The sequence below is a fragment of the Nylanderia fulva genome, unplaced genomic scaffold, assembly GCF_048542155.1.
Source record: "Nylanderia fulva isolate GAGA-0341 unplaced genomic scaffold, ASM4854215v1 Scaffold21, whole genome shotgun sequence".
NCBI lineage: Eukaryota > Metazoa > Arthropoda > Insecta > Hymenoptera > Formicidae > Nylanderia > Nylanderia fulva.
In genome coordinates this window covers 1,296,193-1,321,585 of record NW_028190275.1, presented here as the reverse complement: position 1 = coordinate 1,321,585, position 25,393 = coordinate 1,296,193, and the positions used below count along the sequence as shown (strand labels likewise).

At 34.5% G+C, this 25,393-nt stretch overlaps 2 protein-coding genes across 8 annotated transcripts in view; one reads left to right on the top strand and one right to left on the bottom strand.

Moving 5' to 3' along the window:
- LOC114941346 (uncharacterized) overlaps positions 1 to 25,393 on the top strand; it is an 81,728-nt gene that overhangs the window by 41,948 nt on the left and 14,387 nt on the right. For 2 of the 7 annotated variants that reach the window (XM_085482682.1, XM_085482678.1), the window contains exons 1-7: positions 313 to 483; positions 15,517 to 15,737; positions 16,157 to 16,391; positions 20,189 to 20,298; positions 20,407 to 20,523; positions 20,606 to 20,677; positions 21,517 to 21,711. In XM_085482682.1, the coding sequence (XP_085338808.1) occupies positions 15,666 to 15,737; positions 16,157 to 16,391; positions 20,189 to 20,298; positions 20,407 to 20,523; positions 20,606 to 20,677; positions 21,517 to 21,711 (801 nt within the window). In that variant the 5' untranslated portion in view covers positions 313 to 483; positions 15,517 to 15,665. The other 5 variants (XM_085482684.1, XM_085482683.1, XM_085482679.1 and 2 more) reach the window with 5 other exon arrangements.
- Positions 1 to 25,393, bottom strand: part of MICAL-like (protein) — an 86,685-nt gene that overhangs the window by 48,273 nt on the left and 13,019 nt on the right. The gene's annotated exons all lie outside the window — the stretch shown is intronic.

Below are 25,393 nucleotides of genomic sequence, written 5' to 3'. Positions count from 1 at the left end.
GCTCGGCACCGGCGGAGGAACCCGGTGCACCACCACCAGAATTCCCCTCCATGGTTGCGCACATCGGGTCCTTTTCTCGCTCCAGTTCTCCCTCTCGCACTCTTTCCGCTCCTCCTGTCGCTCCCCCGGATTCTCTCTCGCGCATACGCTTTGATCGCTATCCTCCCCACTATTCGACGATCCCGTGTCTCTCTCCCTTACGTTCGCGGCTCTTCGTCGAGGGCCTCCCACCCCCGCGAAAATACGCTCGACGAAGACGAGGACGACGGTGGCGATGATGATGGTAGGTGGTTGGTGGTGGTGGTGGTGGTGGTTGGTGGCGGTGTTGCTGCTGCTGGTGGTGCTGCCTTAACGGCGTATCGGTGCGGACGGTGGCTTTAGACTCGAAGCTGCGGAAGAAGGGCCGCGAGCTCGGCCGTGTTCCGATGGCCTGATACATATTGCGGAACGCATTCATGAAGCTCCACTGCCCTGACTCGTCGAGTGAGTAGTATACACAAGTTTGTGACATTTCAGTTTATTGTGCCGCGTTAAAGGGGTGAGAAACGGGGTGAAAGAGGCATCTCTCTCTCTCTCTCTCTTCCTCCTCGTTCACGGGAAAGAGAAATATTCTCCGCACCGACGAGGACGACAAGTGAGTTCCCGAGAGTCGGACGACACCATCAGGAACGTCGTACTCCGACCGTCCCTCCTTCGTGGCGAACGTTAAATCGGCGTGGGTCGATCGAGAGCCGGGGAGAGTAGGGGGAGGAAGAGGCGATATTTAGCCGGCGGAGGGAATAGCAGAGAGTGAGAGAGAGAGAGAGAGCGCTTCCTCCTCGAGGCCGATTAACAGTTGGCCCGAGGGACGCGAGAACGATCGGAGTCGGTTTCTTCGAAGCTCGCAAGCCTCGGCCGAGGCGCAATAAATATCGACCACCGGGAGTGGAGGCTTAGCGATGCGAAAAGTGGACCATTCGATCGGGCCACGTCATATCTCCTAGCGCTCCGTCGTTCGCGAGCGAAAAACGAAAAAAGGCGCGAGATGTATCGCGATCGCGACATGTGCATCACGGAGGGGGTGGCTCGTGCTCGGCTACTCGTCCGCGTTATTAGGCTCTCGTCGTGTTTCCGCTCTCTGCGCGGCAGCCCGCCAGAGGATTCGCTATAGTAGACCCCTCTTCTCGCGGGATTAGACGAGGAGTGAGAGAGAGAGAGAGAGTGTGTGCAGTGCGGATGATTTCGGGTGTATATTTGTCGATGTCGAAGAATGCTAAACGCGGCTGTCATCTTCTATCTTTCTCTCCCGAAGAGCCCGAGAGGAGATCCTATGTCAGGGTGCGTCTATCGTAGGGTCGGTAAAAATGTATAGTATCAATTCCCGTATCACGAATCGTCCTGAACGATAGTCGACGGCTCGTTCTTTTATACAGTAGAGTGCGTTGGAGGAAAAAAAAAATATTGAGCCTAGAAACGTGTTTCTCTCTCTCTTTCTCTTTTCCCGTTTCGACTAATGGATGATATTCCGGTTCGCTGATATATATATATATATAGTAATACAATGATGCATTCGTGGCAATGCCAACGCAGTGATAGTGTGAGGTGATATACGCAGATATAGTGCTCATGCGACCCTTACATTTTTCGGATGTTCTACCGCACATGTTAAGGTACGTTTACATATCAGTGTCCTCTTGCGATAATTATATATATAATTACATATGTATATATATATATAATACCGACGATAATTCCCTACTGCAATTTCAGGCTGTCTAGCAGACTCGATGAAAAAATTCCCTGACTTTTTTATCACATTTTCCAAGACCAGAAATTTATTTTTTCCCTGACTTTTTAGAATTATTTTTTCCAAATATATAATTTGCATATATCCATATGACAAATCAATTAAGTGTTAAATCATGAAATCCTTGAGATATTTTTGTCATCGATGAAAAAGTTCGAAAGTTAAAAAAAAAATTTTAATCAATTATACAATCTGCGTTATGTACGATAATCGAAGCAAACATGTCGCTATAAACTTTTTCAATAATCATCTTTTTTTTTATTTATATTATATTCAATTTTTTAGTTTTATCTCTGTTAAACACATTGAAGTAAAATAACACGACGATGAAAATATAAATGAACGAACACGCTGTAGATGAATCGATTTTGAACAACACAGAAAATTAGCGTGCTGGAGAAGCCAAGGAAAAGTTTATATTTATTTAATAAAAAATTTCCAATTATTGAGACAATTGTAGAATAATGTGAAAAATCCAGATAAATAGTAAAATTTCCCGACATTTTTCCCGGACAATACCCGATTTTCCAGATTTCCCTGACCGCTAGACACCCTGAATTTGCGCGTTTCGTGTGCCGTAAACTATAGTTAACGTTTCATCTTTTCTAGAGAAAAATAATTTCATTGAATAACGCAAAGCATCGCGGAAGGTTCTGCCGACATTAAAATTCATATCGTTTCGTATCGATACCCTTTTAATATTTATTATGCGCGTACTGACTTATGCATGCCGAACGTATTACATATTTATATATCGTATCCCCGGGAATTTAAAGCTAACGTATTGCGTAAGCGATTCGATCGCGATTGATATTCCGATGCAATGTATGACAATCAAATTGCCAGATATCCCGCAGCAGATGTCGATTTACTCGCCGTGCGAACGCATACCTTAATTTGTTGATATCGGCGCAATAACGTCGATCGCGCGATCGAGCGATGATAATTGGAATTCATCTTATCGTGCGATATACAGATATATACATATACATACATATATATATATATATATATATATATATATATGCGCCCGTTTTGGAATCCACCTGTCTGCTGCGTGACTTTTCAAGGGCTGGATGATTCATAACTGATCGAGCAGCCCGTTATTAAGGGTTGGTCGGCGACCGACTTTCTCGTTTCCCCATCTTATTTTCGGCCTTTAACCGTGCTTATTCATCCTTCGTTTTATTTCCCGAACGAGAATACACCGCAAAGACATGCGAAATAAAAATAAAAAAATGTTGAATGACGTTTAAAAATACATTAATTAATTAAGGACAAAAATATCTTGAGCTTTTCTCGAAAGCAGCTCGAGAAAGAGAGAGAGAGTGTGTGACAAATTTCATTAAAATTTCAATCTATCGCAGCCTATTGTTCCGCGAGCTGCGAGATTGGATGCCTTCGACTGTCTTCCTGATTTTATACAGTTTTATTTACTCGGCACGTCACGACGCGACGACTCGAGGGACGTAGACTAAAATTGTGTCGTCTCTGCGGAATCATTCATTTGATCAATTTAAGAGCTATTTCGGGATAATACTCGCCTTCGGTTTCGTCATTTCTAGACAAACTGACCGATATTATATCAAGAGAGCCGGAAGAAAACAAAGAACGCGCAAACCGTGTGTTTATTTTTATTATTTATTATCTCGTTTATCCCCAGCCACTGTCGATTGCGGATTAAATATATATTTTTATACCCGCGTTTTTCTCGGAAAATAAATGGTTTCAACGATCCAGTTCTAATTGACGAGCAATTTCATATATAAAATCGAGATCATTTCAATTTTTTTCGTCAAATATATCGATTCTGAAAAATAATAGAAACGAATTCGAGAGTCCGATTCAAAATTCGAGAAATTCAGACAAGCCGACAATTTCACTCGTCTTCTCTCGTTCAATTGAAAAGGGTTAATGCCGCGCACGCTTCCTCCCCCTATTTGCTGAATGTCCCGTGTCTGAATAGGAAACAAGGAAATTCGTTATCGGCCGCACAAAACTTCTCGGGAAACGAGTCCTGCCGAGAGAATTCCGCGAGAGTTAATCCCATAGAAAGGCGAGCTTAGTGTCGCTTCCCACGGAATTTTATGACGGCCGTGATTTCTTCCATTGATATTACTTATTCAAGCTCTTCTCGGGATTGGTCGAAAGCACGATTTTTCTGGATTTTCTTTGCGATTCCGCAAATAGCGTTTCGCGCGATACGTTGAAATGGCTCGTATAAAACCGGCGAGTGACATTTATCGTTTCGCGGATGTGGCGATTGTGAAAATACAAAACAACGCGAAATACATGTGTGGCGAAACATGTTAAAGTAAAAAGGGTATAAATAAAATTTGAAAAAAAAGGCAAGCCTCTCTTTTTCGAGTTGCAATCGAAATCTCTCTCGCGTTTTCTTATTCATTCAACGCTGGCTGCACACGACGTGTAACACATGTGATATCGTGTATACGAATTTCACATATGATCGACTTATATTCATATGTTGTCAATATTGGCGACATTCGAATAATATTCGTGACAATGGCAATTTTTGTCATAAAAAGAAACGTGAAAAAATAGCTAATGTTATTACCAATATTTTTATCCAAGTACTATCTAGACATTTGAGCACTTGTCAAAGTATAGATATCTATTTATATATACAAGTTTGTTAATTATTTATAACGATATGTAAAAATATATGTTATTTGTAACGATTATGTAAAAAAATTAATGGTCAATACTTTATCAATTTTTTTCTTTTAGAAGATATTTAGTGAATAATAATACGAGAAAGATAACACACGCACACATAACTATGCGCCTATTTCTACATATATATATATATATATATATATATATATATTTATATTCAAATTCAGCTATTTACAAAATCACTAATTAAATTCTGTATAAAATAACATAATTAATTTAAACCATCTCGGTATATAGAGGGTGTTCGGGAACTCCGGTGCCAACCGTTAAGGGGTTGTAGGGTAGGTGAAAAGATGATGATTTTTCCTCAGCAAAAATGTTGAGAAGTCGCCTGTATGAAGTTAGCCCCCCATTTTTCGAATTTTAAAATTTTAAAGGTTGTTCCAGGTTGTTCTAGACTTGTTCTAAATTGTTCCAAAAGATCAAATTTAAAAAATAAAAATTTTCGCGAAAAATGGAAAAAAACGATTTTTTGACCTGGCCCCCCATTTTCCGAAAATCGAACTTTTAAAGGTTGTTCCAGATTGTTCTAGTTGTTCTAAACATTGTTCCAAAATGATAATTCCCTAAACAAAATATTTTACGAGATATAATAAAAAAATAGTTTCGTGCGCTAAAACAGTATTTTTACGTTTTCGGCTATAGTTATTATCTCTTAAACACCAAACTGTATATTTTAGCTAAAAACAAACAGAACAACCTGGAACAACTCTCAATTTTGCTAGAACATAATTTTAAAGAGTACTTTACTCTTGGAAATAAACATATTTTTGTTGTTTTTTCGTGTTTTTCGACCGATAACGACGTGACAGCGGTCCCAAACTATAGAACAATTACGTACTGGCATAGAACAACTTGGAACAACTCTCACTTTTGCTAGAACATTATTTTAAAGGGTACTTTACTCTTGGAAATAAACACATTTTTTTTGTTTTTTCATCTTTTTTGCCCGCTAAAGTCGCGATAGCGGTCCCAAACTATAGAACAATTACGTACTGGCATAGAACAACTTGGAACAACTCTCAATTTTGCTAGAACATAATTTTAAAGAGTACTTTACTCTTGGAAATAAACACATTTTTCTTGTTTTTTCGTGTTTTTCGACCGATAACGTCGCGACAGCGGTCCCAAACTATAGAACAATTACGTACTGGCATAGAACAACTTGGAACAACTCTCAATTTTGCTAGAACATAATTTTAAAGAGTACTTTACTCTTGGAAATAAACACATTTTTCTTGTTTTTTCGTGTTTTTCGACCGATAACGTCGCGACAGCGGTCCCAAACTATAGAACAATTACGTACTGGCATAGAACAACTTGGAACAACTCTCAATTTTGCTAGAACATAATTTTAAAGAGTACTTTACTCTTGGAAATAAACACATTTTTCTTGTTTTTTCGTGTTTTTCGACCGATAACGTCGCGACAGCGGTCCCAAACTATAGAACAATTACGTACTGGCATAGAACAACTTGGAACAACTCTCAGTTTTGCTAGAACATCATTTTAAAGGGTACTTTACTCTTGGAAATAAACAAATTTTTTTTGTTTTTTCGTGTTTTTCGACCGATAACGTCGCGACAGCGGTCCCAAACTATAGAACAATTACATACTGGCATAGAACAACTTGGAACAACTCTCAGTTTTGCTAAAACATCATTTTAAAAGGTACTTTACTCTTGGAAATAAACACATTTTTTTTGTTTTTTTATCTTTTTTGCCCGCTAAAGTCGCGATAGCGGTCCCAAACTATAGAACAATTACGTACTGGCATAGAACAACTTGGAACAACTCTCAATTTTGCTAGAACATAATTTTAAAGAGTACTTTACTCTTGGAAATAAACACATTTTTCTTGTTTTTTCGTGTTGTTCGACCGATAACGTCGCGACAGCGGTCCCAAACTATAGAACAATTACATACTGGCATAGAACAACTTGGAACAACTCTCAGTTTTGCTAGAACATCATTTTAAAGGGTACTTTACTCTTGGAAATAAACACATTTTTTTTGTTTTTTCATCTTTTTTGCTCGCTAAAGTCGCGATAGCGGTCCCAAACTATAGAACAATTACGTACTGGCAAAGAACAACTTGGAACAACTCTCAATTTTGCTAGAACATAATTTTAAAGAGTACTTTACTCTTGGAAATAAACATGTTCTAGTAAAATTGAGAGTTGTTCCAAGTTGTTCTATGCCAGTACGTAACTGTTCTATAGTTTACGATCGCTGTCGCGACTTTAGCGGGCGAAAAAGATGAAAAAACAAAAAAAAATGTGTTTATTTCCAAGAGTAAAGTACCCTTTAAAATGATGTTCTAGCAAAACTGAGAGTTGTTCCAAGTTGTTCTATGCCAGTACGTAATTGTTCTATAGTTTGGGACCGCTATCGCGACTTTAGCGAGCAAAAAAGATGAAAAAACAAAAAAATGTGTTTATTTCTAAGAGTAAAGTACTCTTTAAAATAATGTTCCAGCAAAACTGAGAGTTGTTCCAAGTTGTTCTATGCCAGTACGTAATTGTTCTATAGTTTGGGACCGCTATCGCGACTTTAGCGAGCAAAAAAGATAAAAAAACAAGAAAAATGTGTTTATTTCCAAGAGTAAAATACTCTTTAAAATTATGTTCTAGCAAAATTGAGAGTTGTTCCAAGTTGTTCTATGCCAGTACGTAATTGTTCTATAGTTTGGGGCCGCTATCGCGACTTTAGCGAGCAAAAAAGATGAAAAAACAAAAAAAATGTGTTTATTTCCAAGAGTAAAGTACCCTTTAAAATAATGTTCTAGCAAAACTGAGAGTTGTTCCAAGTTGTTCTATGCCAGTACGTAATTGTTCTATAGTTTGGGACCGCTGTTACGTCGTTATCGGTCGAAAAACACGAAAAAACAACAAAAATATGTTTATTTCCAAGAGTAAAGTACTCTTTAAAATTATGTTCTAGCAAAATTGAGAGTTGTTCCAGGTTGTTCTGTTCGTTTTTAGCTAAAATATACAGTTTGGTGTTTAAGAGATAATAACTATAGCCGAAAACGTAAAAATACTGTTTTAGCGCACGAAACTATTTTTTTATTATATCTCGTAAAATATTTTGTTTAGGGAATTATCACTTTGGAACAATGTTTAGAACAACTAGAACAATCTGGAACAACCTTTAAAAGTTCGATTTTCGAAAAATGGGGGGCCAGGTCAAAAAATCTTTTTTTTCCATTTTTCGCGAAAATTTTTATTTTTTAAATTTGATCTTTTGGAACAATTTAGAACAAGTCTAGAACAACCTGGAACAACCTTTAAAATTTTAAAATTCGAAAAATGGGGGGCTAACTTCATACAGGCTGAGAAGTCAATAATTTTCGAGTTATAAGCGATTGAAAAAAATGGGTTTTTTGAAAACTAAACGTTTTGGAGTTCAAAGTCTAACGTAATTACATTCTTCAGTTAATTTCAGGTAGAGTTTACTATAATACAATTTTAATTTGAGACTTAGTTATAAAGATACATAATGACAAATATTGGAAAGTTGTAAAAAATGATGACCTTTTTTGACATTTTCGCTGAGGAAAAATCGTTCCCAAATTGACCAAAGAATCCATTTGTGATCGTTGGTCCGTTAGTTACCGAACACCCTGTATATATGGAAATGTCATCTTGTTTACATGGAATACACAATCAATCCCATGTTGCCCAGTGAAACGTTTCTCTGATAGAGCGTTGCTCTAATCATTAAATAAATGGTAAATTGAGTTTTGCATTTTGGCATCAATTATCGATGATACAAAATGACACAAAAACTGCATCATTAATTCGAACGAAAAGACGAATATGTTTTAAATAAATATGCAAATGCGGACAAGATAATTGACAAATATAATAAAACGTGAATGAATTATCTCTGCTAAATATAATAAACTTGTAACACTCGATAAATATAATAAAACGTAATGATACGGTAAAATTTGAGATTCGGATACATTTCGGTGTAATGTCGCGTAACGCATACACAGTAGGAAAATTTGTATTCTCTTGTTAAAAACGGTTCCTGTTAAAATTGTGTTAAATATTTAACACATTTACATATTAATTTAACATATTGCTGTTGTATTAATTGAACTTAAATGTTAAATTATTAAAACAACTTTGGAAAAAGATGTTAAAAATAACACAATATATGCATCTATTTTTACACAATAAATATGTTCTGTTTCATTAGCGACAAGATTTATTTGTTAAAAATGTTGATTTTATTTTATAATATAAGTGGGGACGATAAAATCTAAAATTAATATATTTTCAGTTAATTTTGACATTAAAACTACGTTAATTTTATATACAAAATTTATTTTAAATTACTTGAAGTTTTGAATTTATGTTAAAAATATTAACACAATATTTGGGTCTCCATTTAACATATCCATATTATGTTAAATTATATGTTAAATATAATATAAGTAGGGACGATAAAATCTAAAATTAATATATTTTGGGTTAATTTTTACATTAAAAGTATGTTAAATTTTATACCAAATTTATTTTAAATTACTTGAAATTTTGCATTTATGTTACAATATTTATGTCTCCACTTGACATATCCATATTATGTTAAATTAACACTTGAATTTCTGTGGACCGTTTGGGACATATCTGCTAAATTTAATAGACATGTTTCAACGGTGCATTCTTTATGAACGGGCAGGTGAGACTCCTCCCATTGAAATCTCCAAGTCGGTAGCGAGGGTTAACGATACGCGTCCACCCCCGCGAGTGCTTAATTGATTTCCCCCGGTCGCTGAAAACTCGCCTGTAATTGAGCAGGACATTAATAACTCCGCGCGCTGAATAATTCGAACAAACGTACGTCCCCAAAGTCTCGGGAACGTGCCGGAGAACTTATCGATTTCAGATTAGCACGTAAATTGGCAGGCAAGAGGGAGGATGCACAAGCTTGGCGAGGCTGCAGAAAAGGGTGGCGGAAGTGGGGGGAGGGGGAGAGGAGCGTGCTTCCGCCCACGCATCCGCCTGTCCTCGGATCATTTGGGGATTCATTCTGATATTCTGGCTATTCCTCTTCTTTCTATATCCAGCGTTCTTTGATCGAAATTTGACCTCTCTTATGTTTTCCCCTGCCACTTTTCATCTTTCTTCTTCTGGAAACGTACTTTTCTCAAAGTACATATATATGGTTCCCTAAAGATCGTCGAGCATCGAGAGAATCGAGGGCTTTCTTTTATACGATCGATTCCAATTTTAAGCTCGCGAGGAAGGCAAAAGAAGAAGGAAAGTTTTGCAACAGATGCCGTAGAACGGCCGAGTTAACATAACTTGCTCCGTCGAAAATGAAAAGAAACGTCATAGAAAGAAACACGAAAAATACAGATTTCAAGTATGAGATAAAAGGGAGAGAAATTTCGATCGGACCAGAAATATCTCCGGTATAATCTCGCATAACCCGATAATTGCGTATTTATTTCTCCTTTCCTCTCTCTCTCTCTCTCTTTCTATGTTCTCGTCTGTCTTTAGCCTAGACGAGAACACTACCCCATTATCGCCAGTCGAATGGGTTCGGGTTCGTTAACCCGGGGATACACCGATATATCGACGACGCGGCTTTATCCGGATGCCCGACTTCCACTGGATCATATGCAGTGTTCAGCAGACTCGATGAAAAAAATTCCCTGACTTTTTTAGATTTTTCAAAATCAGAAATGTATTTTCTCCCTGACTTTTTAGTATCATCTTTTCCAAATATATAATTTGCATATATCTATACGATAAATCAATTAAATCATGAGATCCTTGAGATATTTTTGTCACCATTGAAAAGGTTCGGAAGTTAAAAAAAAAACACAAATTTAAATCAATTGTACAATTGAATCTGCATTATGTACGATAATCGAAACAAACATGTCACTAGAAACTATATAAATAATCACCTATTTTATTATATCAATTTTTTTTTTAGTTTTGTCTCTCAAACACACTGAAATAAAATAACACGATGATGAAGATATAAATTAACGAATCGATTTTTCATAACACAGAAAATCCTTTATCCGGACTTCCACTGGATCATATGCAGTGTTCAGCAGACTCGATGAAAAAAATTCTTTGACTTTTTTAGATTTTTCAAAATCAAAAAAGTATTTTCTCCCTGACTTTTTAGTATCATCTTTTCCAAATATATAATTTGCATATATCTATACGATAAATCAATTAAATCATGAGATCCTTGAGATATTTTTATCACCATTGAAAAGGTTCGGAAGTTAAAAAAAAAAACACAAATTTAAATCAATTGTACAATCTGCATTATGTACGATAATCGAAACAAACATGTCACTAGAAACTATATAAATAATCACCTATTTTATTATATCAATTTTTTTTAGTTTTGTCTCTATCAAACACATTGAAATAAAATAACACGATGATGAAGATATAAATTAACGAATCGATTTTTCATAACACAGAAAATCCTTTATCCGGACTTCCACTGGATCATATGCAGTGTCCAGCAGACTCGATGAAAAAAATTCCCCGACTTTTTTAGATTTTTCAAAATCAGAAATGTATTTTCTCCCTGACTTTTTAGTATCATCTTTTCCAAATATATAATTTGCATATATCTATACGATAAATCAATTAAATCATGAGATCCTTGAGATATTTTTATCACCATTGAAAAGGTTCGGAAGTTAAAAAAAAAAACACAAATTTAAATCAATTGTACAATTGAATCTGCATTATGTACGATAATCGAAACAAACATGTCACTAGAAACTATATAAATAATCACCTATTTTATTATATCAATTTTTTTTTAGTTTTGTCTCTATCAAACACATTGAAATAAAATAACACGACGATGAAAATATAAATTAATGAATCGATTTGTAACAACAATGAAAATCCTTTATCCGGATGCCCGACTTCCACTGGATCATATGCAGTGTTCAGCAGACTCGATGAAAAAAATTCTTTGACTTTTTTAGATTTTTCAAAATCAAAAAAGTATTTTCTCCCTGACTTTTTAGTATTATCTTTTCCAAATATATAATTTGCATATATCTATACGATAAATCAATTAAATCATGAGATCCTTGAGATATTTTTGTCACCATTGAAAAGGTTCGGAAGTTAAAAAAAAAACACAAATTTAAATCAATTGTACAATTGATCTGCATTATGTACGATAATCGAAACAAACATGTCACTAGAAACTATATAAATAATCACCTATTTTATTATATCAATTTTTTTTTAGTTTTGTCTCTCAAACACATTGAAATAAAATAACACGACGATGAAAATATAAATTAATGAATCGATTTGTAACAACAATGAAAATCCTTTATCCGGATGCCCGACTTCCACTGGATCATATGCAGTGTTCAGCAGACTCGATGAAAAAAATTCCCTGACTTTTTTAGATTTTTCAAAATCAGAAATGTATTTTCTCCCTGACTTTTTAGTATCATCTTTTCCAAATATATAATTTGCATATATCTATACGATAAATCAATTCAATGTTAAATCATGAGATCCTTGAGATATTTTTGTCACCATTGAAAAGGTTCGAAAGTTAAAAAAAAAACACAAATTTAAATCAATTGTATAATCTGCATTATGTACGACAATCGAAACAAACATGTCACTAGAAACTATATAAATAATCACCTATTTTATTATATCAATTTTTTTTAGTTTTGTCTCTATCAAACACATTGAAATAAAATAACACGACGATGAAAATATAAATTAACGAATCGGTTTGTAACAACACAGAAAATTAGCGTGCTGGAAGTCAAGGAAAAGTTTACATTTATTTAATAAAAAGTTTCAAATTATTGAGACAAATGTGGAATAATGTGGAAAAAATCCAGATAAATAGTAAAACTTCCCGACTTTTTTCCCTGACAATTCCAGATTTTTAAAATTTCCCTGACAATGCCCGGTTTTCCAGATTTCCCTGACCGCTAGACACCTCGGTTTTTCTTCTCCCGTCGATATATCGCGTCGCGACCTTGATGACGATTCGCGTCGACCTTGCGTTTCGTTCGGACGGTAACGCGAGCGCATCAGTAACGCGATATCATCAGTAACACGATACAGCGTCATTTTTAACTTGGCGGAATTCCGATTTCGCATCGTTTTCGCGCAAACAGTTCATCGCGTTCTACCGAGAAAACTTTCGGACGATCCCGTATATATATATATATATATATCGTCTCGGTCTTTTAACGCTAAATGCGCTCGGCTATCTCTTCCACGAAGATGCGCTTTTTTCTTCTTCGTTTTATCTCGAATTTCTTCGAGTGTGAAAAATGTTCCGCAAAATAAAAATGGAACGTAAAAACTGAAAATAACAAATTATATTTTGTCTTGCGCGTTCTCCGACATATATTCGGTGGAAATGCCTTCCGAATTTACGACAAGCATCGTCGAGGAAAGTATTTTATTTCGACCAAGGGTAAGAGAGAAGACGGCGATAATAAAGTAAATCTTCATCCGCGAAAGGGAAGCGTTCATAAGCGTCGACCTGGCGCATTTTGCCGTTTCTCCGTGACGGTCGTTTATTATTGCCGGAGTTTGTTGCACGACGCGGAACGGCGGAAGTTGAGAGGCGGAAGTGCAATGCATCAGCGCCCGGTTCTCTTTTATTCGAGCTAAATGATCTCTCTCCGAAGATGAAATGCCCTTATTCATTTGCGAGTTTTGTATTATATATACGAGAGTATATGCACTAGATCTAGCGCCTGAAAGATATTCGCCGCGGGCGAAAATAAAGAGCAAATCGATGATGCGATGAGTTGAAAAATGCATTACATACCGGTTAGATTCTCATATGCTTTCTTATTACCGCGCATCAATCAATGATTGCTTGTCGATCAATCAATGCCAACGACATTCGAATAACAATATTTCATATATATGTGTGTGTGTGTGTGTGTGTGTGTTTATAAAATATTACTATAATTATATTATATATTATATAACTATATAATATAATACTACTATAATATTATATATATATATGTGTGTGTGTAATATTGTTATCAATAGCGACCGCGTGTAAAAATAATTACGTAAACGTAAAAATAAATACGTAAACGTGCTTTAATATACGTGTTAATACGAATGTCTCTATTGCTAATTGAACGCCCGATATTTTCGTCGACTTTTCTTAATCCGATATGCCTTCATAAATAATGAGAACTGAGGCACGTTCTCGTCGATAAAGCGTATCAAAAGACAAAGAATTAAAAATTGACGACACTATAAAGATGTACGAGAAGGCAGTTATTTTTATAAGAACGTATCCAGAAGATATATGTAGGAAACTTAACGGATACCCGTGTATCCGTGAAATTGCGATCCGAAAATAGGATCAAAGAGAAAATTGTGAGAATCCATTATACGTCTTCGAGTAATACTTTATTTTTCATTAACCTGTAATGTGGAATAATTCAGAAACCGCTGCATTTAATTGTTATTCAATCGAGAGAACAAGCCTCTATTTACAAAACCGCTTCTCTACGTGAACTAATTGTGGGTTTGTACATGCGTAAACGAGAAACACGAATAATTAAATGACCGGATATAGAGGTGAATTGAAAATTATATATACACAATAGAGAAACCAACGTTAAATCCCCCCAAAAATTGGCGATTTTTATTAAATATAAGTAAAAATTAAGTTTTTATTCTTTTTAATATTAATAAATTTTTATTAGAAAATATCAAAAATAAATTAATACAATTGTCGCTCGTATATTGAAAACAAAGTGATAAATATAAGGCCAACTTATCGAGCTGAATATTCGAGATGTTCAGTCAACTACCATTTATTACATGTATAAATTATAAAACTACAGTCATTATATTAAAACTAACGCAAATTACAATCATTCTATAAACGTTTCGACCGCACGCGGTCTTCTTCAGTATAATTATTTAAATATAAATTCTTACAATTCACATAATATTTAAATTTAATTATAGTTATTCAGAATCAAGAGTTTTTGAGTAATTAACGCGTGTTTCAATCCGTCCTGTCCAACCATGTTCGCCTCGATATGATCCCTGATTTTGTTCAGATCTCGGATAGTTTCATCGTTAATATGCGAGAAATTAACCCGTTCCGTAGGCGCTATCATCGTTCTTCTTGAAGAAAATATCAAGTTTCATTTTTTAATTTATCTGAAATTTGAGAAAAAAAACTCCCTCCCTCTTTAGAAAAATGTAACCCCTCCTCAGGGAGAGATAAAAGAGTGCCCTTAATTTTCAAAGAATCATCTCCTGAAATGTTCGCACTTATTTAGACGCACCCTGAACATACGCAGTCTACATCTGTCAGTATGTTACCTGTCAGTAAATTTGACCTCCCTCTTTAGAAAAATGTAATCCCTCCTCAGGGAGGGATAAAAGAGTGCCCTTAATTTTCAAAGAATCATCTGAAATGTTCGCACTTATTTAGGCGCACCCTGAACATACGCAGTCTACATCTGTCAGTATGTTACCTGTCAGTAAATTTTACCTCCCTCTTTAGAAAAATGTAACCCCTCCTCAGGGAAGGATAAAAGAGTGCCCTTAATTTTCAAAGAATCATCTGAAATGTTCGCACTTATTTAGGCGCACCCTGAACATACGCAGTCTACATCTGTCAGTATGTTACCCGTCAGTAAATTTTACCTACCTCTTTAGAAAAATGTAATCCCTTCTCAGGGAGGGATAAAAGAGTGCCCTTAATTTTCAAAGAATCATCTGAAATGTTCGCACTTATTTAGGCGCACCCTGAACATACGCAGTCTACATCTGTCAGTATGTAACCTGTCAGTAAATTTTACCTCCCTCTTTAGAAAAATCTAACCCCTCCTTAGGGAGGGATAAAAGAGTGCCCTTAATTTTCAAAGAATCATCTCCTGAAATGTTCGCACTTATTTAGGCGCACCCTGAACATACGCAGTCTACATCTGTCAGTATGTTAATGGGATAAATAAAAGAGATTAAGAAAAGGCAATTTCCCGGATGTTTCAGTGGGCGTGCGGGGGTGACTGGAGTGATGGGATGGGGCCAGAGCCCCATGGAGTTCGGGTAGACCCGTCTCCGGCCCAGCTCCCCAGCCCCCTCCGCCATCGATATCGACACCGCTCCTGCCAGCGACGCAGAGGGCCGCCTCGATCGCGATGGAGGCCTCTAGCAATCAACAACAGAAAGAGAAGGAGCCACGCATTCACAGGCCTTACGCCTTCGACAAGGTATATATATTATGTATTCCTCGATGTAAACAAATAACTCTTTCAAACGCAGCTAGAAAATAAATTTATCTCCCACTATAGTATAATAAACCAGGACGTCTAGCAGACTCGATGAAAAAAATTCCCTGATTTTTTCATAAATTCATTTTTTCCCTGATTTTTTTAGTATTATTGTTTGTTCCAAATATATAATTTACACGATATGACACGACGATGAAAATATAAATTGACGAATACGCAGATGTAGATGAATTGATTTTTAACGACAAATGTAGAATAATGTGAAAAAATGCAGATAAATAGTAAAATTTCCTGACAGTTCGAGATTTCTAAAATTCCCTGACAATGCCAGATTTCCTTGACCGCTAGACACCCTGATATAATAATCGATCGTCCCGTTGATTTTCTCTCTCACGCAGATGGAGGGGCTGGTGCGGGAGATGCAAGACCCTGAGAGCGGGGTACCCGTGCGCAGCCAAAAACAATTTCTCACCTCGATCCCTTCAGCGTTCATGGGTGAGTGCCATCGGTACCTGCGTTGTGGAGTAAGCGTAAGCGGCCATCACGGCCAGGACACTACAGTAGGCTGCCTGCGTGTTGCAGGTTACGACCTCATCGAGTGGCTGATGGAGCGGCTTGCCATCGAAGAATCAGGTACGGGCCCGCGTATGTGTCTACAACGCCGCGTTGTGTGTGATCGTGTCTCAGCTGTCCTCTTCCCACTAACATCTCGCTCGCTCGCTCGCTCGCTCGCTCGCTCGAACACTCGTTCGCTCGGACACTCGTGTCTTTGCCACGACGCCGCAGCCAACACGCGCAACCGCAACCGCTCTTGCCTGAGACGCTAACGACTAACACCATATCGATATACTCTATACGCTTCGCCGTTTCCGATCCGCATTTGCATCGATACTTTCCGCTTGGTGCCTTTCAAGTATCGATTACATATTAACACGTTACACTCTATGTAATACACGCAGGGGATAATTTACGCTTTCGTTCCAGTCGCGAATATTAATTATTTACAAATACATTGTGAATAATTTTAACAACTATCATGAAAGACTTAAATTCACGGTCGAACAAGAGGTTAACCATAGCTTGAATTTCTTAGATTTATCACTTAAAATTATTAATAACAAAATATATATAGACTGGTATCAAAAAGAAACCTTCTCAGGAAGGACGTTATCATTTTATTCAAACCACCCACTATGCCACAAAATAGGAATAATATATAACCTTGTAGACAGATGTTTATTGCTATCACATCCACTATTTTTTAATAAAAATTTGGAGTTAATTATTAATATACTCAGAAGCAATGGTTACCCTCTTGATCTGATTTTTAACAAAATTAATCATCGGATAGAACACATCATATCTAAGGGGAGCATTATAGAGAGACAGGCCAACATAGAAAGAACAAAAAGTATAAGAAATGACTCGGTCAATAAAAAATTCTTTGTCATTCCGTATATAGATGGGATCTCAGAAATGATTGTTTCCTCGGTAAAAAATAAAAATTGTATGGTAGGGTATAGATGTCTCAACAAACTGGACAATATTATTAAAGCGCAGAAAGATAAAACTAAACATCCATGCAATTCGAATGTGGTTTATAAGATCAGTTGCAATAATTGTAATGCATCTTATGTAGGCCAAACAAAGAGGCAATTGCAGACGCGAATAAAAGAACATAAAAATAATATTAGGTTGGACTCAACGAAACATTCAGTAATTTCTGAACACATAATAAATGAACATCATACTTTTAATTGGGACAATGTTAAGATCATGGACAACGAAAATAATTATTATAAAAGACTCATTTCTGAGATGCTACATATCAAGGAACAAAAAAATGGACTAAATTTAAACAAAGATACTGAGTTACTTAGCGAGTCGTATTTTGATATTTTGGATATATTAGCGAACAAGAAATAATAATAGGACAAATAGGACATTAACGAGTAAAACATAGATATTAGATCATATATAAACACGCACGCTCTCCGATCAAGTAGAGTTTAAAATGAGCTGTCTTTCTGTATTGTTGGTTTGTTATGTGTCATCCTTAGTAACTGTTAATAAGTAACAAAATTATCAAGAAGAACGATGATAGGTAAGCATACTACCAATTGTAGGGGATACATATTATAATTTGGACATGCGTTGATCGGTAATTTTTTATAAATCGCAGCGCCTACGGAACGGGTTAATTTCTCGCATATTAACGATGAAACTATCCGAGATCTGAACAAAATCAGGGATCATATCGAGGCGAACATTGTTGGACAGGACGGATTGAAACACGCGTTAATTACTCAAAAACTCTTGATTCTGAATAACTATAATTAAATTTCGATATTATGTGAATTGTAAGAATTTATATTTCAATAATTATACTGAAGAAGACCGCGTGCGGTCGAAACGTTTATAGAATGATTGTAATTTGCGTTAGTTTTAATATAATGACTGTAGTTTTATAATTTATACATGTAATAAATGGTAGTTGACTGAACATCTCGAATATTCAGCTCGATAAGTTGGCCTTATATTTATCACTTTGTTTTTAATTATTTACGCTGAATTTGTTCTTAGAGAATTTACCCTGAAAATCATATGGTAATTGGAGGACAATATTGGAATTTTATGAAAGTTTCTCGCTGATTTAATATTTATCTATACCGCAATAAGATATAAAATATATATGTTCGATTAATTTTACTATCTACATATTAATATTTTTTATTGTGGTTAATAGGGTTGGGTAAGTTAATGATTTTTTTAAACTAAGTTAAGTTAAAAGTTTATGAACAAAAAAATTAACTTTGGCTCTTATTGCCTATCTTATATATGTTAAATTTATATTTATATTACAGAGCCTAGTTAAACTCTTAATTTATACACGCTGGCTTAAAGGCGTTTATTTACCAACATTAATATATATAACAGAGAAAAGTATAGAATCGAAAGGATCTGAATAGCTCAGTTGGAAGAGCAGTCGCCCGGCAAGCGAAAGGTCTCGGGTTCGATTCCCGATTCTGCGACTTTCGGATCTATATTTTTCTCTCGCACTTTATTTCTTTAGGGGGAATAGGGGATACATGGAATTAAAAATCTCTTGTAGAGATTATTCCAATTGTATATCTTGGCAGTGTCCAAGTAAAAATTTGGTGCCTTGTGCACAGGTATTTAATTCTAACGAAAAAAATTTAGTTTCGTTTAGAATAACGCACTGTCATCCGCGATTTGGCTCTTATTGCCTATCTTATATATGTTAAATTTATATTTATATTACAGAGCCTAGTTAAACTCTTAAAATTAACTCAGTTAAAATTAAGTTAGGATTAAATTAATTGAAGTTAAATCAAAAGTTAATTTTTAAAAATATTATTTATATTAAATTAGAATTTTGTTTGTTAATTCTTTTCAAATAACAAATAACAAAGAAATTTTGATTTTTATATAGAAATATATTTTTTGGTAATTACAATTGATGACAAATAAACATAAAAATTAATACTTTAATTTAAAAATAATTCGTTTATAACTTAACTTTATAAAAAAACAATCATGGGATTCAGAGATAAAAGAATTTAATTTGGGAAAAAATTAATAAGTTTAAAGTAAAAAATAACTAGTTGAAGTTAAAAATTAATACTTTTTAAATTAACTAAGCTAAATTAAAAGTTGTTAACTTTTTAACTATTTTTTATCTTTTAACTAATTATTACCTAATCCTGCTAAATATTAACTCTTATAAAATTCTTCCAATTCCTCTATCTATTATCCCACAATTACCATAATTTTCAGGGTAAATTTTAAGAGAAAACTTTCTCCGTTATCGAAAACATATACCTATAATGATGATGTTATACACACGTGAGAAAATTCGTGACGGATTAAAATATTTTTCGGTTCTTTTCGAATGCGAGCGACGATTCGTCAGCGTGCAAATGAATAAATGTAAATTTCGTCGAAAATCTGTTCCGTTTTATCGCGCGAGGCATCGAGTGAATTTACAGAAAATTAATGTCCTCGTAACTCTTGATGAGATAGTTGGGGAAATCGCGGATAGTATTTATTTACCGAGAATACATTTACGTGTGCGACAGGTAAATCTAATTGAAACCAAATTAATTATTTGACAAGTAAAAGAATATTTAGAGAGTTGATATTACCTTCCCGACGAGAGCACCAACGTCAAAGCAGCGCACAGTTTACATTTCCCATAATGATAGCAAAATTATAATTTAATATGGACGTCGACGTATAAATATACGTTCGCTGGAAAGAGTTGCGAACAGACAGATTCTACTAAAATACGACACACAGAGCAATGTCGCATCGTTTGAGAGAACCTGCACGACCCTAAACGACAATTAGAGGCTTTCGTCGATGTAAGTGTCTCCTCAGATATCAAAGTGTGTTATTATGTTTGACAGTAGAGGCGGTCCATATTGCTAATCAACTATGCCAGTATGGCTACTTCTTCCCAGTGAATGACTCCAAGACACTCACTGTAAAGGACGATAGCTCTCTATATAGATTTCAGGTATGTTACACAGCTTCCGGAATTAATATAAAGAAAGAAACATAATTCTTAAGTCTCTCTTGTTCGGTATCTCATCTAATTGCTTATCTTGAAAATTGATGCGCGTAGACACCCTATTATTGGCCGTGGCAACACAGAACCCCTGACAATGTCGAGCACGCGATCTATCTGGTTAAACGAACTCTGAAGAACAAACAACGTCACGCTCTCGAGGACTATGAGATCGTACGTAATGATATCGCAATAAAACAAGCAATTGACATGCGTATTTAAGGACACTCGTGAAAATAAATCGTACTGTCTTTAGGTAGAATTCAACCGCCTGCGCACGAACTTGCAGAACAAATGGGATATAATACAACTACAAGCAGAAGAGCAGGTGACTAACTCCGTCGCTATCGCGCAATTATTTTTCATTTTATCAATACACACATATACACGCATATATACATACATACACACAGTGTGTGTTCTATATAAATAAGATACTATTATATTTTTTCATCAATAAGTAACTTTTTTCTTTGGCAAATTTTTTAGAAATACATCGTTTTCATATCTACATAAATTACCTATTTAATTTTTTTAACATGCTACTTGTAGAATATATGTTGTTTTTTATTATTTGTGTAATGATTCTTCATAAGTACATAAAAATTTTAATAATTTTGTTGTAATTAAGTTTAATATTTGCATTATACATAAACATTACCATCTATTTTTATATAAGAGTGGGACAACACATTGCTACTATTGTTGCTTTTATTTATTTTATATGAACTCAAATAACATTTCTTTAAATGTTAATATTATCATTAAAAATATAAATATTTGATTTAATTATAAGAAAATTTATCAAAAGTTTTAAATAAAAAGTTATTTACGTGAAGAATCAAAAAATAGCAAATGCATATTAAAAAGGTATTGTTAATATGCATATTAAAAAGTGAGATATCTCGAAAATTAATATGTATAATAAATATGCATAATTTACATAATATACATATTAGCATATTAAAGTGAGATATCTCGAAAACGATACATTTCTGAAAAATTTGTTTAAAAAAAGATGTTGATCTTTTGACAAGGATAGTATTTGTCTGTATTCTATATTTATACAGACAATCACACACATACATTATATGGTTCCATGTAATACCAAATTTCGCATATTCGAACACGCGACTTCTTGAAATGCTACTGATTGTATGGGCTCAGGTACGCCTGTCCAAGGAGCGCAAAAAAGGGGACAAGATAGTGAGCGACTCGCAGGAACGAGCATTTTGGAGGGTTTATCGGCCGCCACCCGGTTGTCTCAGTAGCCTGGAAGTCGTGCCTGTACCTACTCGTTTTCGTCCCGGATTTCCACGACCACCGTCACGGAAACGCACCCTTACCGATTTGCAACGTGAGGTGAGAAAAACGCGTCGATCCCTCTGTTTAAAGACCCGCTTTAACTAACACGCCCGGATTAATTTTATTTATTTACACAGGATTGTGTACATTTGTGTTTTCTTGTTACAACAGTCCCGCCGTGAAAATTTTTATATTAAATATTTGACATATTCATGTGTTAATTTAACATGTTACTGTTGCATCATTGAACTTAAATGTTAAATTATAAAACGAGTGAAAAAGATGTAAAAATAACACAATGTGCATCTATTTTTAATTTTACACAATAAATATATTCTGTTTCATTAGCAACAAGATTTATCTGTTAAAATTTACAGGAAAAAATGTTGATTTTTTATTTTACTAGACGAACGATAGCGCGCGCCATTTCTCAATTTTATACTAACTTCTAATACTTTAGAACTTGTCAAAAATACATTTTTCCTAAGCATAATATTATTTTTCCTAATATTAGTTTTATTTTTCATAATATTAGCTTTGTTTTTCCTAATATTAGTATTATTTTTCCTCGGGTTAGTTTTATTTTTCCTAATATAATAATATGTTATAGTTTTTAATAATAATTAATTGAATAAAAGAGAAGTCACTGCAGTAATTCCCTCCCAGAAAATTTAAAAAAAAATTTAGTGCTCTGCATTTAAGCATTTAAATAATTATAAAAATTTTTTTACATATAATATATATTCAGCTTAATAATATTTATTAATTATATTAATTATACAGACATTAATTAATTATATTAATTATATTTATTCAAAGGTGTTATTATACAATATTATATTCAAATCCAATCATATTTCACAATAAAGATTTAGTTTGCGATTGCAAGACAATCGCGATTTCAGAAAATTGAAATAGGATCAAATTCAAAACTTTATTAATTTGCCTTTTTTCAACTTTTCTCGAATTTGTGATATGTAATTTATTCTGTATATATATATATTAAATTTTAATTTTTAATAACGCAGCATTCGAGCAACGACTCTAACGAGTATCGAAAAATTCAAACGACGTCAATTCTTTTCATCTGCTTATTCTGAGAACGAATATTTTTTTTTCGACGACTACACGGTGTCTCGAACAAATAAGAAGGAAATGATGCGAATGAAAATGTCAGAAATGTTACATTACGCAGATAATTAGTCGAAGAAAACTGTATAAATGCCTCTCTCTCTCTATATATATATTTCAGAGTATTACAACAATATATTTTAAATATAAAATTTTCTCTGAAATTTTTTATTTTTTTTACTTCATATTTTTTAAATAGATAGAATAAATAATTTTTCTATTCTATAATGTATAAATAATTTTGAAAATTTAATTCGGATTATAAGATAATGAATAGTATTTTCTAATTTAAATATTCTTATAGCAATAATGCTGTACATCTGCCTGTATGAAGTTAGCCCCCCATTTTTCGAATTTTAAAATTTTAAAGGTTGTTCCAGGTTGTTCTAGACTTGTTCTAAATTGTTCCAAAAGATCAAATTTAAAAAATAAAAATTTTCGCGAAAAATGGAAAAAAACGATTTTTTGACCTGGCCCCCCATTTTTCGAAAATCGAACTTTTAAAGGTTGTTCCAGATTGTTCTAGTTGTTCTAAACATTGTTCCAAAGTGATAATTCCCTAAACAAAATATTTCACGAGATATAATAAAAAAATAGTTTCGTGCGCTAAAACAGTATTTTTACGTTTTCGGCTATAGTTATTATCTCTTAAACACCAAACTGTATATTTTAGCTAAAAACGAACAGAACAACCTGGAACAACTCTCAATTTTGCTAGAACATAATTTTAAAGAGTACTTTACTCTTGGAAATAAACATATTTTTGTTGTTTTTTCGTGTTTTTCGACCGATAACGACGTGACAGCGATCCCAAACTATAGAACAATTACGTACTGGCATAGAACAACTTGGAACAACTCTCAGTTTTGCTAGAACATTATTTTAAAGGGTACTTTACTCTTGGAAATAAAGACATTTTTTTTGTTTTTTCATCTTTTTTGCCCGCTAAAGTCGCGATAGCGGTCCCAAACTATAGAACAATTACGTACTGGCATAGAACAACTTGGAACAACTCTCAGTTTTGCTAGAACATTATTTTAAAGGGTACTTTACTCTTGGAAATAAACACATTTTTTTTGTTTTTTCATCTTTTTTGCCCGCTAAAGTCGCGATAGCGGTCTCAAACTATAGAACAATTACGTACTGGCATAGAACAACTTGGAACAACTCTCAATTTTGCTAGAACATAATTTTAAAGAGTACTTTACTCTTGGAAATAAACACATTTTTCTTGTTTTTTTATCTTTTTTGCTCGCTAAAGTCGCGATAGCGGTCCCAAACTATAGAACAATTACGTACTGGCATAGAACAACTTGGAACAACTCTCAGTTTTGCTAGAACATTATTTTAAAGGGTACTTTACTCTTGGAAATAAACACATTTTTTTGTTTTTTCATCTTTTTTGCTCGCTAAAGTCGCGATAGCGGTCCCAAACTATAGAACAATTACGTACTGGCATAGAACAACTTGGAACAACTCTCAGTTTTGCTAGAACATTATTTTAAAGGGTACTTTACTCTTGGAAATAAACACATTTTTTTGTTTTTTCATCTTTTTTGCTCGCTAAAGTCGCGATAGCGGTCCCAAACTATAGAACAATTACGTACTGGCATAGAACAACTTGGAACAACTCTCAATTTTGCTAGAACATAATTTTAAAGAGTACTTTACTCTTGGAAATAAACATGTTCTAGTAAAATTGAGAGTTGTTCCAAGTTGTTCTATGCCAGTACGTAACTGTTCTATAGTTTACGATCGCTGTCGCGACTTTAGCGGGCGAAAAAGATAAAAAAACAAAAAAAAATGTGTTCATTTCCAAGAGTAAAGTACCCTTTAAAATGATGTTTTAGCAAAACTGAGAGTTGTTTCAAGTTGTTCTATGCCAGTACGTAATTGTTCTATAGTTTGGGACCGCTGTCGCGACGTTATCGGTCGAAAAACACGAAAAAACAAGAAAAATGTGTTTATTTCCAAGAGTAAAGTACTCTTTAAAATTATGTTCTAGCAAAATTGAGAGTTGTTCCAAGTTGTTCTATGCCAGTACGTAATTGTTCTATAGTTTGGGACTGCTATCGCGACTTTAGCGAGCAAAAAAAATGAAAAAACAAAAAAAATGTGTTTATTTCCAAGAGTAAAGTACCCTTTAAAATAATGTTCTAGCAAAACTGAGAGTTGTTCCAAGTTGTTCTATGCCAGTACGTAATTGTTCTATAGTTTGGGACCGCTATCGCGACTTTAGCGAGCAAAAAAGATGAAAAAACAAAAAAAATGTGTTTATTTCCAAGAGTAAAGTACTCTTTAAAATTATGTTCCAGCAAAACTGAGAGTTGTTCCAAGTTGTTCTATGCCAGTACGTAATTGTTCTATAGTTTGGGACCGCTGTCGCGACGTTATCGGTCGAAAAACACGAAAAAACAAGAAAAATGTGTTTATTTCCAAGAGTAAAGTACTCTTTAAAATTATGTTCTAGCAAAATTGAGAGTTGTTCCAAGTTGTTCTATGCCAGTACGTAATTGTTCTATAGTTTGGGACTGCTATCGCGACTTTAGCGAGCAAAAAAAATGAAAAAACAAAAAAAATGTGTTTATTTCCAAGAGTAAAGTACCCT